The 17,799-nt window shown below is 50.6% G+C and overlaps 1 protein-coding gene across 4 annotated transcripts in view; it reads right to left on the reverse strand.

Moving 5' to 3' along the window:
* FOXN3 (forkhead box N3) overlaps positions 1-17,799 on the reverse strand; it is a 223,233-nt gene that overhangs the window by 43,707 nt on the left and 161,727 nt on the right. For all 4 annotated transcript variants that reach the window (XM_040333129.1, XM_040333133.1, XM_040333131.1 and 1 more), the window contains exon 4: positions 10,956-11,020. In XM_040333129.1, coding sequence (XP_040189063.1) covers positions 10,956-11,020 — 65 coding nt within the window. The remainder of the gene's footprint in view (positions 1-10,955; positions 11,021-17,799) is intronic.

A 17,799-nucleotide genomic window follows, 5' to 3' on the forward strand; every position in this document is an offset into this window, starting at 1 on the left:
CACTAAGTACACCAATGTATTGCAGGCGGGAGGGTGGGGGGGGGACATTCTTCTGGAGATGTGAATGGATGAAGAAATGAGATGAGTGTCTCCTCTCGGGGATTGTTCTTGCTGACTGCACAGAATTCAGCAATTTTCAGGCTGACCTACAACGTGTCATTGACCCCAACGCTCTCCGGCAGATTCCGGTGACAGATACGGTGACATTTATAAAACAAAATATTACATGTTATAGCATGTGAGCGGTGATGGTGGAAGAGTTACACTCTGATTGGACCGCAATTGCGCTACTGAACCTTCGCCGGTCAGGTTGGTTAGGTTTGGAATTTCACTGATGGCATTTTTTTTTTTATCCCATTTTGTTGCATTTTTTTCTACATTATCCAATCACAGCCATCAATGTCCCAACCTCATGCACACAGGACGCTTTTAAAAACGCCAGCAGCGCTAAAAACATTAGTTTTCCACGTCAACCGTGTTTTTAACATTATCGTTATTGTGCGATTTTCCCACGGTTTTTGGTGACGGCGTTTTTGATTAAAAACACACGTATTTAGCCGCGTTTGATGTTTTTATTTTTATTTTACATTATAAACCAAAGGTAGGCAACCTGGGGGCCCTCCAGCTGTTGCAGAACTACAAGTCCCATCATTCCTTTGGGAGTAATTGTCTCTGCCAGCCTTGCAATGCCTCGTGGGAAATTTAGTTCAACAGCTGGAGGGCCCCAGATTGCCTACCCCTGCTTTATAATGTAAAAACGTAAAAAAACGTCAAACGCGGCTTGACGTGCTTAGGCTTGTTTTCTTTGTTTTTACAGCTCGTTTTTAGGGCCAGTTTATGCAAGAAAAACTTATGGAAAGTATGTTATATGGTTTTTCAATGGCATAGTTCACACCAGTGCTTGCAGTTCCAGTAACAAAAGTAGAACATGCTGCACTGGACTGTACTGGAACACTGTAAAACGCACTAAAAAAGCACAGAAACGCACTGGAACACTATGTCCTTATTTAAGGTCAAGAAAGAGAGGGTGAAAAAATGCACTAGACTGCATCAAAATTACTTAAAACACCTATACATTACATGGGCCCACCCCCTGCTTGCATCAGGACTGAGGGCTCAAGGCATCCTAATATTTGCATAACTCCTCCCAAGAGCCCACCCCCTGCTCGCATCAGGACTGAGGGTGCAAGGCATCGTAATATTTGCATAACTCCTCCCAAGGGCCCGCCCCCTGCTTTCATCAGGACTGAGGGCTCAAGGCATTGTAATATTTGCATAACTCCTCCCAAGGGCACGCCCCCTGCTTGCATCAGGACTGAGGGCTCAAGGCATTGTAATATGTGCATAACTCCTCCCAAGGGCCCGCCCCCTGCTTGCATCAGGACTGAGGGCTCAAGGCATTGTAATATTTGCATAACTCCTCCCAAGAGCCCGCCCCCTGCTTTCATCAGGACTGAGGGCTCAAGGCATCGTAATATCTGCATAACTCCTCCCAAGAGCCAGCCCACTGCTTGCATCAGGACTGAGGGCTCAAGGCATCGTAATATTTGCATAACTCCTCCCAAGAGCCCGCCCCCTGCTTGCATCAGGACTGAGGGCTCAAGGCATCGTAATATTTGCATAACTCCTCCCAAGAGCCCGCCCCCTGCTTGCATCAGGACTGAGGGCTCAAGGCATCGTAATATTTGCATAACTCCTCCCAAGAGCCCGCCCCCTGCTTGCATCAGGACTAGGGGGGCTCAAGGCATCGTAATATTTGCATAACTCCTCCCAAGAGCCCGCCCACTGCTTGCATCAGGAATGAGGGCTCAAGGCATTGTAATATTTGCATAACTCCTCCCAAGAGCCCGCCCCCTGCTGGGATGTTTCCAGGAGGCCATGTACAGCACCCTTACTGGCTCCTCCCACCAGCCATGATTTCATAGAGAAGTTCAGGGACCCAGTGATGACATCACTGCCTCTTGGGTGATGTAATGAAAGCAGAACCTGGGAAGGTAAAATAAAAGCAGATGAAACTTTGAATAGCGCCTGCGATTGGAATGCAGGTGAAGTGCGAATCCAGATCTGCATGGAGTTTGCTGAAATCTGTACTAAAAGATGCCAAGAGCCACAGACGGGCACACGGGGCGGGCGACGGGCGCACAAGAGATGGCCCGAGTTTTACATAAGTGCTCAGACGCCTTTCATAAGAGGTCCAGGGTGGGGGAGGGGAGGGGGATGACAAGAAAACCGGTCTGTCCTCCGGCATGTCCAGGCTTGAGAAGCCGACATCTGGGAATGTTTGAATTCTTCGACACAAAGCAGGTCACAGCGCTCACAGCGGCCGCGCCTGCGCCACTCGCCGACTTTCCTGCCTGACAACAAACTTTTCCCTTTTTTTTTTGCCAGCTTTGATGTCTTCAGCCAAAAAAAAAAAAGAAAGAAAACCCGATGTGGAGAGCGTGCGTCAGCGGGGGGGGGGATGGGTGCCAATCAGCGTTTAATGTCTGTTAATCCCAGAGATTACGTCTCCTCTGAGGAGGCCGATCCACGGGCAAAAGGTACGGCGAAAGGTGACCCGGCCGCGCTCCTTGGAAATTAGTTTCCCAAAAGAGCGCAAACATCAAGTTTGGTGTCCTATGGAGAGCCGGCGCACCGCAGTGTCGCGTCACGTCGTGTAGCGTCACTTGATGCTCAAGAAAAAGGACGTCGGGTACTTTAGGGGAGAATTGCGCAATTTTGACCCCAATAGATTGGCGCGTTTGAATTATGTCTGGAAATGCGCAGAACGCACCTTTTGTTTGTTCACTTGCACGCTTTGGTAAGAAGAAGATGCTTTTAAATTACCTGAAAATGCTCAATTGTGATTGGTGGTGTCCGGACCCCCAGCCCCCCCGTTTTACTTACCGGAGCCCCGAATTTCCATGGGCGCGATCCCGCCATCGCTTTCGACTCTTCATTGAATAGATTGATAGCAGCGCAGAGATTGGCTCCCACTGCTGTCAATCAAATCCAATGACGTGGGCACCGGGCCGAGTCCTGCATTTGGCGGGAGTCGCTTCCCAAAGGGGGTTATCTGATGCGGGGGGGACCCGAGAGAGCCGCCGTGGGACACCAGAAGAGGAGGATCGGGAGCCAAAAAAAAAAAAATTGGATTTTTGTACTCGCAGTAAAATCCATTTCTCCGAGTTCATGGACGGACACAGCAGCCTTTGACCTTAGGGTTATAAGTCTCCTGGAAGGAAGCGGATATAACCCGAAGGTCAAAGGCTGCTGTGTCCGTCCATGAACGAAAGAGAAAATAGGATTTTTGTACTCACCGTAAAATCCATTTCTCTGAGTTCATGGACAGACACATCAGCCTTTGACCTTCGGGTTATATCCGCTTCCTTCCAGGAGAGTTATAACCCTAAGGTCAAAGGCTGCTGTGTGCGTCCATGAACGGAAGAGAAATTGAACCTATAGTATCACTTTAACCGCTTCCCGACGCACTTTTACGTTGACAGAATGGCACGGCTGCGCAAATGGGCGTACATAGAAGTCCCCTTTAATTTGCGAGCCGTGTGGTCACGTGCGCCGCCGACGGCGCGCTCACGGCCCTGTCTCGAGCTCCGTGACCGTGCCCTCCGGACCCGATGTCCCACTATCGGGTTGCAGAGCTGAAAAACGGGGAGATGTCAGTGTAAGCACAACATCTCCCCCGTCCTTAGTGACATGTCACTGATCGTCTGTTCCCTCTCATCGGGAACAGCGATCAGTGACGTGTCACGGCAAGCCACGCCCCCTAACAGTTAGAATCACTTCCCTAGGTCACACTTAACCGCTTCAGCGCCTCATACAGGTTAACCCCTTCACTGCCAGTGTCATTTTCACAGTAATCAGTGCATATGTATAGCATTTTTTTATATATATTTTTGGGGGATATTTATTATAGCAGAAAGTAAAAAATATTGAATGTTTTTCAAAATTGTCGCTCTATTTTTGTTTATAGCGCAAAAACTAAAAACCGCAGAGGTGATCAAATACCACCAAAAGAAAGCTCTGTTTGTGGAAAAAAAAAAAAAAAAGGACGCCAATTTTGTTTGGGAGCCACGTCGCACGACCGCGCAATTGTCAGTTAAAGCGACGCAGTGCCGAATCGCAAAAAGGGGCCCGGTCTTTGGCCAGCCAAATGGTCCGGGGGCTTAAGTGGTTAAGGCTGCTATTAGTCCATACCTCCCAACTGTCCCGAAATTCGAGGGACTGTCCCTCTGTCCTCCTCATTTTGATCTGATCTCTATAGTTGTATATAAAACGCACTTTTTATCCATCAAAATGTTTCCCCGCGCTAAACTTTTCATCCGATTTCTAAATCGCTGCATTTGTAAATTCCGAAAGCCGATATAAAGGAATTCTTATTGGCTTCATGTGATAGGCGCGTGCGCGCTCGTACCGCTTTCCTCCATTCGGTTAACCATACACGCTCTGCAAACCCAAGCATACATGTTTATGACAAAACACCAACACCACCGATTGGCTGGAGGTCAGATGACCTGTCCAATGAACCCCTTGAGTCATGCCCCTCCCCCCCCGCCCCATACCGCGGCGCCCTCCTCTCCTCTTGTTATCGCACGCTTGTCGGCGCGGAGATGATGACGAATGGATTGGATTCGGGGTAATACTGTCTGGATAACAGCTGTGAGATCATTACTTTTAAATAAGTAAATTAAAAACACAAGCGGGGACGTTTATTCTGAGCGATCGCTGGCGAGGAAGTTTGGCCGCGGTTCAAATCTTTCAGGACGCAGAAAATAGAGTTTGCAATTCCCTGGCACGGCACGGGCGGCGCGGCTCGCCGCTGACCTTTTTTTTTTTTTTATTCTCCTCATTTCCCTCTCTCTCTTCTTTAAACAAACAGGAACAATTCCCCCCGCCGCTCCCGCCTGGCGCACACAGCCCCCCCCCCCCCCGGCGCGTCACAACACAAGTGGCTTCTGCGATATCCTGACCCCGGCTCAATGGGAAGCAGCGGCAGAGCCAGGAATCCCGATTCTGCCAGCGCACGGAACGCGGCGGGCGGCTTATTTAATTAGCCCCACTGATTGGAGGCGCGTTGGCCTTTTTATTTTTTGGGGATTTCGCTACAAGGAACTGCAAATGCTAAAGAATCGCAGCTTAGAGAGGAAGGAAGGGCCCTCCTCTGAGACGACCTCCCGCCTTCCACGCTTCTACCGGCTCCTCTCCTGGACTGAAATGGCTTACTCTGATTTCACCGTACACTGTGAGCTTCTCACAATGTGCATTAGAAGCTGCAGCAAGTCACATGGAGCTCCGCCTCATTTCCTGGCTGGAGGACATCCGGCGTCGCTTAACACTTTGCTCCCCAGCCTGACAATCCCAGGCCTGCCCTGCAATACTTTTTGTCACACCGTATGTGCGCACTTTTTTTTTTTTAATTCACTTTTATTGAATAAAAAAAATTAAGACAACAATAAAAGTTAGCCCTAGTTTTTTTTTTTTATATATTGTGAAAGATAATGTTACGCCGAGTAAATTGATACCCAACATGTCACGCTTCAAAACTGCGTCCGCTCGTGGAATGGCGACAAACTTTTACCCTTAAAAATCTCCATAGGCGAGGTTTACGTTTTTTTTTTTTTAAAAGGTTGCACGTTTTGAGTTACAGAGGAGGTCTAGCGCTAGAATTATCGCTCTCGCTCCAACCATCGCGGCGATACCTCACGTGTGTAGTTTGAAAACCGTTTTTATAGGCGGGCGCTGCTCACGTATGCTCGTCGGGACGGGGCGCTTTAAAACGTTTTATTATTTATTTTACTAGATTTTATTTATTTTTACACTTTTTTTTTTTTTTAAGTAAAAAAATTGTGTCACTTTTATTCCTATTACAAGGAATGTAAACATCCCTTGTAATAGAAAAAAGAATGACAGGTCCTCTTAAAGGGGAAGTAAACCCTCTTTAAAAAAAATATAAAAAAATAAAAAAATCACCATAAAAATAAAACTTGCAAGAAAAAGGCATAATGAGCTAGTATGCATAGCAATCTGATTGTATAGTGCAGGGATATGCAATTAGCGGACTTCCAGCTGTTGCCAAACTACAAGTCCCATCATGCCTCAGCCTCTGGGTGTCATGCTTGTGGCTGTCAGAGTCTTGCTATGCCTCATGGGAATTGTAGTTTTGCAACAGCTGGAGGTCCGCTAATTGCTTATCCCTGGTATAGTGTTATGTCCAGCTTATTGGAGACTGTACAGTGATTGTACAATACATACAAAATCCTTCCGGTTGGGGGTAACCGTAATAACCGTTGTGCGGTGTATGGTGACATTGCGTGAAGACACGGATTAAAAAAAAAAAAAAAAAAAAAAGACAAGAAAAAAGTCGATTCCGGCGACAAATTGTACGGTGCGTCGCCGGAGTCAGCGAAGGGTTAAGCAGGCGGACAATGGCGGAGCGGCTTCCTTTGTCTGCCGGCGGGAGGCGTCGGGTTGCAGATAATCACACACACACACCTAGCATTTAAACAGCAGCCTGTCTTCACCCCGTCATTTGCGGACACACCCCGCCGTCGCCGCGGCAACCAAACTACGCCAGTAAACTTTAGCCTGTTTGGTTAGAAGGTGGGTGGGGGAAAGTTTTCCCAAGTCCGAGGACAAAAAATGTCAGCGAGCCGTCGTTTCCATCCCCCTCCATTCCTCCCGGAAAGGTGCGCGGCGAATGAAACGGCGACAGGCGCTCAATGGACACGAGCACTTTCGTTTTATTTTCTTTTTTTTTTTTTTAGGTTTAATTGTTATGATCACAATTTGTAAATTCAAAAACACGAAAATAAGAAAGAAAATCCAAAAATTCGATAGCACAGGTATCCGAAAAATAGACGCGGCATTCGTTATTTCGGATAAATTCGTATTCGTTACGTTCACCAACAGCCAAATTGGAAAGGAAATTCCAATACTTCATTGAATAGTTATTATTAGCCAGTTAGTGAATTATTATTTCGGATCTTCGAATTTTTGATCTTCAAATTTCCAGATTTTCGATTTTTTAAATTTCCGAATCTTCAAATTTCCAGATTTCATCGCACGGAAGTTCACACCGCCGTATGCGAACTGCTGAGAGTGTCAATACATTGGTAATGACACCCCCATTTCCAAGGGGCTCTGAAAATCACCAGATCCAAGGGGCCCCGAAAATCACCAGATCCAAGGGGCCCCCGAAAATCACCAGATCCAAGGGGCCCCCGAAAATCACCAGATCCAAGGGGCCCCCGAAAAATCACCAGATCCAAGGGGCCCCCGAAAAATCACCAGATCCAAGGGGCCCCCGAAAAATCACCAGATCCAAGGGGCCCTGAAAAATCACCAGATCCAAGGGGCCCTGAAAAATCACCAGATCCAAGGGGCCCTGAAAAATCACCAGATCCAAGGGGCCCCCGAAAAATCACCAGATCCAAGGGGCCCTGAAAAATCACCAGATCCAAGGGGCCCCCGAAAAATCACCAGATCCAAGGGGCCCCCGAAAAATCACCAGATCCAAGGGGCCCCCGAAAAATCACCGGATCCAAGGGGCCCCCGAAAAATCACCGGATCCAAGGGGCCCTGAAAAATCACCAGATCCAAGGGGCCCTGAAAAATCACCAGATCCAAGGGGCCCTGAAAAATCACCAGATCCAAGGGGCCCTGAAAAAATCACCAGATCCAAGGGGCCCTGAAAAATCACCAGATCCAAGGGGCCCTGAAAAATCACCAGATCCAAGGGGCCCTGAAAATCACCAGATCCAAGGGGCCCTGAAAAAAATCACCAGATCCAAGGGGCCCTGAAAAAAATCACCAGATCCAAGGGGCCCTGAAAAAAATCACCAGATCCAAGGGGCCCTGAAAAAAATCACCAGATCCAAGGGGCCCTGAAAAAAATCACCAGATCCAAGGGGCCCTGAAAAAAAATCACCAGATCCAAGGGGCCCTGAAAAAAAATCACCAGATCCAAGGGGCCCTGAAAAAAATCACCAGATCCAAGGGGCCCTGAAAAAAATCACCAGATCCAAGGGGCCCCGAAAATCACCAGACCCAAGGGGCCCTGAAAATCACCAGATCCAAGGGGCCCTGAAAATCACCAGATCCAAGGGGCCCTGAAAATCACCAGATCCAAGGGGCCCTGAAAATCACCAGATCCAAGGGGCCCTGAAAATCACCAGATCCAAGGGGCCCTGAAAATCACCAGATCCACGGGGCCACCAAAAATCACCGGATCCATGGGGCTGCCGAAAATCACCAGATCAAAGGGGCCCCAAAATCACTGGATCTTAGGAATCATAGGATACTGGCGCTTTTCAGCAAGCAATTTTTTGCCAAATGGAAAGTTGCTGGCGGGGCCACACACTGCTCAAATACCTGCCAAGCCAGCAGGAATCGGAGGAACTTCGAGCCGTTTATGGCCACCTTTTGGGTTGTCTATCCGGGGCCCCTGCACAGGTCTGGCCCTTGTGGGTGTAGTACAGCATTGGAGTGCGGGAGCAGCATCCATCCCCCCTGCCTGCATGCAGTGTAAGTCTACGGCAGGCTGAATGGTGCCGCCGCTGGACGGGGTGAGCGTTGTACTCAGTGTGGGATGAATGTCGGATGGCAGCCGTTCTCCTGCCTGTGATTGGGCGTTTTAGGCTCTGTGGGTGTCAAACATTACAGAATAAAAAGTTCACCGACCACCAATGGAACGTTTCTATCAGAAACCTCAGACCGCCCCCGAGGAGGACCATGAAAAGAGCGAGCGTCCGCATCTCACCACACACAACGATCGACAATTCTCAGCACCGAAATGTACACACCACAGGGGGGGGGGGGGGCATCAGCCACGCCGATCTCCCCTCCATCCCCCGCACCATGGAGGACTAGAGATCCCAGGAGGACAAAACAACAACAATAATAATAATAATACTGCAGAGGAAGAGAACAATGAGACCCGAGAACATTTCACATAGACAACTGGAATATTTCTACTGCGTAGGTTTCTTACAGCATGTCCTCAGTCTCCAACAACTTCTATAGCATGTCCCCAGTCTCCAACATCTCCTATAGCATGTCCCCAGTCTCCAATGATATCTATAGCATGTCCCCAGTCTCCAACAACTCCTATAGCATGTCCCCAGTCTCCAACGATTCCTATAGCATGTCCCCAGTCTCCAATGATATCTATAGCATGTCCCCAGTCTCCAACAACTCCTATAGCATGTCCCCAGTCTCCAATGATTCCTATAGCATGTCCCCAGTCTCCAATGATTCCTATAGCACGTCCCCAGTCTCCAATGATTCCTATAGCACGTCCCCAGTCTCCAATGATTCCTATAGCACGTCCCCAGTCTCCAATGATCCCTATAGCACGTCCCCAGTCTCCAATGATTCTATAGCACGTCCCCAGTCTCCAATGATTCTATAGCACGTCCCCAGTCTCCAATGATCCCTATAGCACGTCCCCAGTCTCCAATGATTCTATAGCACGTCCCCAGTCTCCAATGATTCCTATAGCACGTCCCCAGTCTCCAATGATCCCTATAGCACGTCCCCAGTCTCCAATGATCCCTATTGCACGTCCCCAGTCTCCAATGATCCCTATAGCACGTCCCCAGTCTCCAATGATCCCTATAGCACGTCCCCAGTCTCCAATGATCCCTATTGCACGTCCCCAGTCTCCAATGATCCCTATAGCACGTCCCCAGTCTCCAATGATTCTATAGCACGTCCCCAGTCTCCAACAACTCCTATAGCACGTCCCCAGTCTCCAATGATCCCTATAGCACGTGCCCAGTCTCCAATGATCCCTATAGCACGTCCCCAGTCTCCAATGATTCTATAGCACGTCCCCAGTCTCCAATGATTCTATAGCACGTCCCCAGTCTCCAATGATTCTATAGCACGTCCCCAGTCTCCAATGATCCCTATAGCATGTCCCCAGTCTCCAATGATCCCTATAGCACGTCCTCAGTCTCCAATGATTCTATAGCACGTCCCCAGTCTCCAATGATCCCTATAGCACGTCCCCAGTCTCCAATGATTCTATAGCACGTCCCCAGTCTCCAATGATTCTATAGCACGTCCCCAGTCTCCAATGATTCTATAGCACGTCCCCAGTCTCCAATGATCCCTATAGCACGTCCCCAGTCTCCAACAACTCCTAGAGCACGTCCCCAGTCTCCAACAACTCCTATAGCACGTCCCCAGTCTCCAACAACTCCTATAGCATGTCCCCAGTCTCCAACAACTCCTATAGCACGTCCCCAGTCTCCAATGATCCCTATAGCACGTCCCCAGTCTCCAATGAACCCTATAGCACGTCCCCAGTCTCCAATGATCCCTATAGCACGTCCCCAGTCTCCAATGAACCCTATAGCACGTCCCCAGTCTCCAATGATCCCTATAGAATTCTCAGTCTCAGTTTCCTATAGCATTACATTTGCAGAATATTCCATGTGGCCCTTTGATGTGAAGCAGCTACACTTGGCGCCCTCTATATTAGATGAGATCCGACCAGCACTGCAGACATTGGGTTTTGAGGACGCCGCGCGCACAGAGGGGCCGCCATTGGCAGAGGGGCCGCCATTAGCAGAGGGGCCGCCCTTAGCAGAAGGGGCCCCCCCATTAGCAGAAGGGGCCCCCCCATTAGCAGAAGGGGCCCCCCATTAGCAGAGGGGCCGCCATTGGCAGAGGGGCCGCCATTGGCAGAGGGGCCGCCCTTAGCAGAGGGGCCGCCCTTAGCAGAAGGGGCCCCCCATTAGCAGAGGGGCCCCCATTAGCAGAGGGGCCGCCCATTAGCAGAGGGGCCGCCCATTAGCAGAGGGGCCGCCCATTAGCAGAGGGGCCCCCATTAGCAGAGGGGCCCCCATTAGCAGAGGGGCCCCCATTAGCAGAGGGGCCCCCATTAGCAGAGGTGCGGCTCCCCCCTGAGTACAGAAGGAGAAGGACAAGCAGAGGCATGGATGGAGACTTACCCTGGAGGAGCGCACCATTTTTCTTGAAGAAGCCGCTTCCTGGCCAGAGGGGAGGGACCGAGGGGCTGCAAAGAAACAGAAAGGAAGATCAGCCATTGATGTACAACGTGCGGCACTCAACCAATCAACTATTCTACTGACGTTATGCATGCTGAGTAATGTGTCAGGGCAACATTTCCAGGAGTTTATTACTTCCCACGGCCATCACAGGACAATACCTTCATCCCATTTATTTTTGCCAGGACCGTGCCATATTTGTTCAGGCATCAGAGATAAACGCAATCATGTACAACCTGGGACCCGTGCAGCTCATGTTCACAAATGTCTGACACGGATCAGCCTCTGCTGCCCCTCACCTTTTAATCTGCTACAACGTTACATTGTACAGTCTGATCCCTAGAGGAGAGGAGACTGAGGAAATGCTTCCTTCTACAAAGTTACAGTCTGATCACTGGGGGAGGGGAGACTGTAGAAGGAGGAAGCATTTCCTCAGTCTCCCCTCCCCCAGTCATTAGTCTGTACATTGTAGGAGGAGGAAGCATTTGCTCAGTCTCCTCTCCTCCAGAGATCAGATTGTAACTGTAGGAGGAGGAGGAAGCATTTCCTCAAAGTTACAGAGGAGACTGAGGAAATGCTTTCTCCTCCTTCTACAAAGTTACAGTCCGATCTCTGGAGGAGAGGAGCAAAGGCGTTGCTAGGGGGGTGCGGTCCGCACCGGGTGACACCCGCTAGAGGGGTGACACCATCCCGTTTTTTTTAGCTGACATGCCCAGCCTGCCCTGTACCACCCCAGCCTGCTCTGTGCCACCCCAAACTTTCCCAAGTCACCCCAACTTGCCCTGTGCCACCCTAACTTGCCCTGTACCACCCCAATCTGCCCTATGCCACCATAACTTGCCCTATGCCACCATAACTTGCCCAATGCCACCCTAACTTGCCCTGTACCAACCCAACCTTTCCCATGCCATCCCAACTTGCCCTATGCCACCCTAACTTGCACTATACCACCCCAACCTGCCCTGTACCACCCTAACTTTCCCATGCCACCCCAACTTGCCCTATGCAACCCTAACTTGCCCTATACCACCCCAAACTACCCTATATCACCCCAACATGCCCACTACACCAACCTGCCACTATACCACTCTATACTACCCTAACCTGCCACTATACTGCCCTATACTATCATTTACAGGGGCTGGTTTGGGGTGCGCCCCGTGCCCGTGCACTGCCTGCTTGGTGCTGGGCAGCCTAGACAGAGGGGGGGGGGGGGTGACACCACGTTTTACCGCACCGAGTGACACCAACCCTAGTGACGCCACTGGAGAGGAGACTGAGGAAATGCTTCCTCCTCCTACAAAGTTACAGTCTGATCTCTGGGGGGGAGAGGAGACTGAGGAAATGCCATCTCCTTCTAAAAAGTTACAGTCTGATCTCTGGGGGGGAGAGGAGACTGAGGAAATGCTTCCTCCTCCTTCTACAAAAGTACAATGTTGCAATCTGATCCATGGGGGAGAGGAGACTGAGGAAATGCTTCCTTCTACTTGCAGCAGACTGATGACATCATCTCAGCCTAGGCAAAGTCATGGCTTCTTAATGATAAAGGGGGGGTGGGGGGGTCTCTCAGACTTGTAAATGACTGAAAGCTCCTCTATAAAGTGTTGAAATGTAAACGATTTGTCTATAAAGTTGGGCGATTGATAAGAACCCGCCAGTGACACAGAGAGGCCGGCTGGCGCGCACGCCGCTGGTATTGTGGATGGGATGTTGTAAATCGGTCCTCTTGTGTGTTTTTTTACGAGTGGTATGACCCCGACCCCGCTGTAAACGAGGAGCCACAATGGGCGCTCGGCACCTCCCCGTCACACTTCAGGAGAATTAAGAGGAGATTGTTGGGTTGGCAAGTCATTCAGCGACAAGACCCTTCACATGCCGCCACCGCCGCTCATTCAAGCCGCACTCACAGCAAACAAAAAGAGTCTCAAAAGGGAAACGTCTCCCCCCCCCTCTACAAATCCCTGCAAACAATCAAGGCCGCGCCGGGCTCTGCGGGGCCCATACACAAGAGCCGCGGTCAGAGCGTTCAAAGTCCGGGGGGGGGGGGGCCTAGCTAAAACGATCTGCAAAGTTCTCGCTTTCCCTTCCGATCATCTGATTTTCCTCCAAGTCTACAAAGCCATTCAATGTCATTTATATGAATGTGGCAAAAACATTGGCCCAGATTCAGTAAGAATCTGCGCCTTTCTTACGCAGGCACAGGGCAGCGTTTTTGCCCTGCGCCCGCGCAAATTTTCTGCGCTGCCCGAGATTCACGGAGCAGAAGCTCCGTAAATTGCGGGGGCGCTGTGTTAACTTGCCCGGCGTAAGGGCGCCTAATGTAAATGATCCCGCCGGGGGCAGCGCCATTCACGATCGACTTACGCAAATGACGTAAAATTTGAACGTCGCAACGAGGGAACGTGGCCATCCTATAGCATTGGCTGCGCCTGCTATTACGATGTGTAACGTTACGCGAAACCCGACGTACACCAATTACGTAATTTGCGTCCGCAGGGCCCGCGCAAGTTTGTGAATCGGCGTTAGTATGCAATTTGCATACTATACACAGATCACAATGGGAGCGCCCCCTATCGGTTTTCGCTAGAATGCAGCGTAAAATCTGTGTGGCATAAGAGCCTTATGCCGCGCAGATTTTAGGCTGCAGTCGGCGTAGCGATGTTCCTGAATCAGGAGCATTCGCTACGCCGGAGCAAGTAAGCAATTGCGCCGTGTAACCTATGGTTACACGGGCGCAATTGGTTCTTGAATCTGGCCCATTGTAAATAGGAAAAAAAAAAAAAAAAACACAACTCGTCGAAGAAAGTTCCAAATCCAACACCTTTGGGCAGGACCGCTGATAAAGGGGGGGGGGCAAGATCCCCCTGTGGCCCCTCCCTCCTTCAGTTTGTGAACAGGGAGCCTCTGTACTTCCACTACCTGTTCATTCACTGTGCAGCTGAGAAATGATTAACCCCTTCCATACCGGGCACTTACGCACCTTCCTGCCCAAGCCAATTTTCAGCGCTGTCACACTTTGAATGGCAATTGCACGGTCGTGCTACACTGTACCCAAATGAAATTTTTATCATTGTGTTCCTACAAATAGAGCTTTCTTTTGGTGGTATTTGATCACCTCTGCGGTTTTTTTTTTTTGCGCAACTACTAAAAAAAGACCAACATTTTTGAATTTTTTTTTAGTTTTTATGGTTTTCTGTTAATTTTTTTTGTAATTAAGTTTCCTTCTTCAATTATGGGTACTGATATGGTGGCACTGATGGGCACCGATAGGCGGCACTGATGGGCACTCATAGGCGGCACTCATAGGCGGCACTGGGCATAGATGGGCACCAAGAGGTGGCACTGATGGACACTGAGGGGCGGCACTGATGGCATTGCTGGGCATCATTTCAGCCAGTGCCCATGTTGCCAGTCAGTGCCCATTTGTGGGCACTGATTGGCATCGATTGTGTTAATTATTTTTTTTGCTCTATTGAGCACCGAAGGGCATTCCCTGGTGGTCCAGTGTTGGCATCCGAGGGGGGGCTGCGCTGAATCAGCGCGAGCCCCCCCTGTCAGGAGAGCCGCCGATCGGCTCGCGTCTGTCAGACGCGAGTGAGGAAGCGCCGATCAACGGCTCTTCCTGTTTACATCGTGATCAGCCGTGGTTGGACACGGCTGATCACGTGGTAAAGAGTCTCCGCCGGAGGCTCTTTACCGAGATCGGAGATGCGGGGTGTCAGACTGACACCCCGCATCACTGATCGCCGCGCCCCCACGGGCGCGCGCCGGCATGAAACGTCAATAGACGTCCAGTCGGGATTTCACAACCACTTCCCGGACGTCAATTGACTATTGACCGGGCGGGAAGTGGTTAAGGAATTGGTGTCCCCAATCTCTTTTCTCAGTTGGGTGTCTGTTGAGAGCAGGCGTGTCCAAAGTCTGGCCCGCGGACCAATTGCGGTCCATGGTCCGGTTTCATATGGCCCCACTGGTTGTCTATCTATCTATCCATCCATCCATCTATATTTTGTGGCCCCCAAACATCGGCGTTCTGGGATTCGTTGGGGGGGCCACAAAAGACATACTATATTTATCGTTCCCCAGAGGGCAAAGGAAGGGGGCGGGACGAGTGCCATCAGATTACATAATGGAGAGTCTTCTGTTTACTCGGCAGCCTCAACAATCCCTTTGTTGGCAATCACAGAGGTCAGACGTTTCTTGGCCACCATGTTTGTACACATCATTGCCCATCGAGGGGGCCAACGCCACATCATTGCCCATCGAGGGGGCCCAACGCCACATCATTGCCCATCGAGGGGGCCCAACGCCACATCATTGCCCATCGAGGGGGCCCAACGCCACATCATTGCCCATCGAGGGGGCCCAACGCCACATCATTGCCCATCGAGGGGGCCCAACGCCACATCATTGCCCATCGAGGGGGCCCAACGCCACATCATTGCCCATCGAGGGGGCCAACGCCACATCATTGCCCATCGAGGGGGCCAACGCCACATCATTGCCCATCGAGGGGGGCCAACGCCACATCATTGCCCATCGAGGGGGCCAACGCCACATCATTGCCCATCGAGGGGGCCAACGCCACATCATTGCTTTTGCCCTTTTTCCGCCAACCTTCAACATTCCAGCATCCTCACATGGCCCCCTGCCATCACCATTTTCCATGTCAAACTTTTCCTATCTGGTGAGCAGGGGGGGGTCGAAAATGCCGTTATTTTGCCGACCTCTATAGACAGACATTACACGAGCCAGATTGTTACGTTCAGCAGGTTATGGAATGACCTCCTTATAAGGGCCTCTGAAGTGCTCGTGGCCTCTCCATTAACGCCGCAATCCTCATATTCCACCAATAGGTTTTTGCGGCCTTTTACCGAGGCCTCGCCTGGACACGTGGTTTCCGAAGAGCTCTACTAATGAGGCCATTTAACTAAACGACGTGATTAAAGAGGCCATCTCGTTAAGGGAGACAAATGCGGCTCTGACAAAGTTTGTCTGCAGTGGCAGCGCTGTACAAGGGACACATAATGGAGGTCCGGGGCTGGCGGGAGGGCAGCTCATTACATAGGATTTATAGCAGACCCCGGGGTGCCCAATCACAGGCCATAAAATGCAGTAAAGAGACACTGGGGTGGTTGTGTCAGGGAATAGGTGTCAGAGACACAGAGAGCAGAGCGCTGGCCAAGACAAATGGCACCGCAGAAACTGTCCGCGAGTTATTATCCAGCATGGGGCCCGCTCTGTTAGTTAGCCCCCAGCTGCCCCACACCACAGTGCCAGTTATTAGCAAGTAGAGTGCCCACTGCAGCAGATATAACTATCATCCTATCCACAGTGCTCATTTATAAGTGTGCTGGGTGCAAAGGGCACCAGTTATAAGTAAACAGCGTGCACATGCCAGTTATAAGCAAGCAGGGTGCACACAGTGCCCGTTATAAGCAAGCAGGGTGCGCACAGTGCCAGTTATAAGCAAGCAGGGTGCGCACAGTGCCAGTTATAAGCAAGCAGGGTGCGCACAGTGCCCGTTATAAGCAAACAAGGTAAATAGAGTTCAAGTTATAAGTGAGCAGGGTGCACAGAATGCCAGCAGGTTGCACACAGTGCCAATTATAAACTAGAAGGGAAAACAGAGTGTCAGCAATAAGCAATCAGGGATCACACTATGCCCGCTATAAGCATACATTGTGCACAGAGTTACAGTTAAAAGTAAGCAGGTTGCATAAAGTCCCAATATTATACAAAGCAATGTGCAGTGCCAGCTATAAGCAAGCAGGGTGCACACAGTGCCCTGTTATAAGCAAGCCGGGTGCACACAGTGCCCGCTATAAGCAAGCAGGGTGCACACAGTGCCCTGTTATAAGCAAGCCGGGTGCACACAGTGCCCGCTATAAGCAAGCCGGGTGCACACAGTGCCCGCTATAAGCAAGCCGGGGGCACACAGTGCCCGCTATAAGCAAGCCGGGTGCACACAGTGCCCGCTATAAGCAAGCCGGGTGCACACAGTGCCCGCTATAAGCAAGCCGGGTGCACACAGTGCCAGTTATAAGCAAGCAGGGTGCGCACAGTGCCCGTTATAAGCAAACAAGGTAAATAGAGTTCAAGTTATAAGTGAGCAGGGTGCACAGAATGCCAGCAGGTTGCACACAGTGCCAATTATAAACTAGAATGGAAAACAGAGTGTCAGCAATAAGCAATCAGGGATCACACTATGCCGGCTATAAGCATACATTGTGCACAGAGTTACAGTTAAAAGTAAGCAGGTTGTATAAAGTCCTAATATTATACATAGCAATGTGCAGTGCCAGCTATAAGCAAGCAGGGTGCACACAGTGCCAGCTTTTAAGCAAGCAGGGTGCACACAGTGCCAGCTTTTAAGCAAGCAGGGTGCACACAGTGCCAGCTTTTAAGCAAGCAGGGTGCACACAGTGCCAGCTATTAAGCAAGCAGCGTGCACGCAGTGCCCGCTATTAAGCAAGCAGGGCGCACGCAGTGCCCGCTATAAGCAAGCAGGGCGCACGCAGTGCCCGCTATAAGCAAGCAGGGCGCACGCAGTGCCCGCTATAAGCAAGCAGGGCGCACGCAGTGCCCGCTATAAGCAAGCAGGGCGCACGCAGTGCCCGCTATAAGCAAGCAGGGCGCACGCAGTGCCCGCTATAAGCAAGCAGGGCGCACGCAGTGCCCGCTATAAGCAAGCAGGGCGCACGCAGTGCCCGCTATAAGCAAGCAGGGCGCACGCAGTGCCCGCTATAAGCAAGCAGGGCGCACGCAGTGCCCGCTATAAGCAAGC

Source organism: Rana temporaria, chromosome 13 (genome assembly GCF_905171775.1).
Source record: "Rana temporaria chromosome 13, aRanTem1.1, whole genome shotgun sequence".
NCBI lineage: Eukaryota > Metazoa > Chordata > Amphibia > Anura > Ranidae > Rana > Rana temporaria.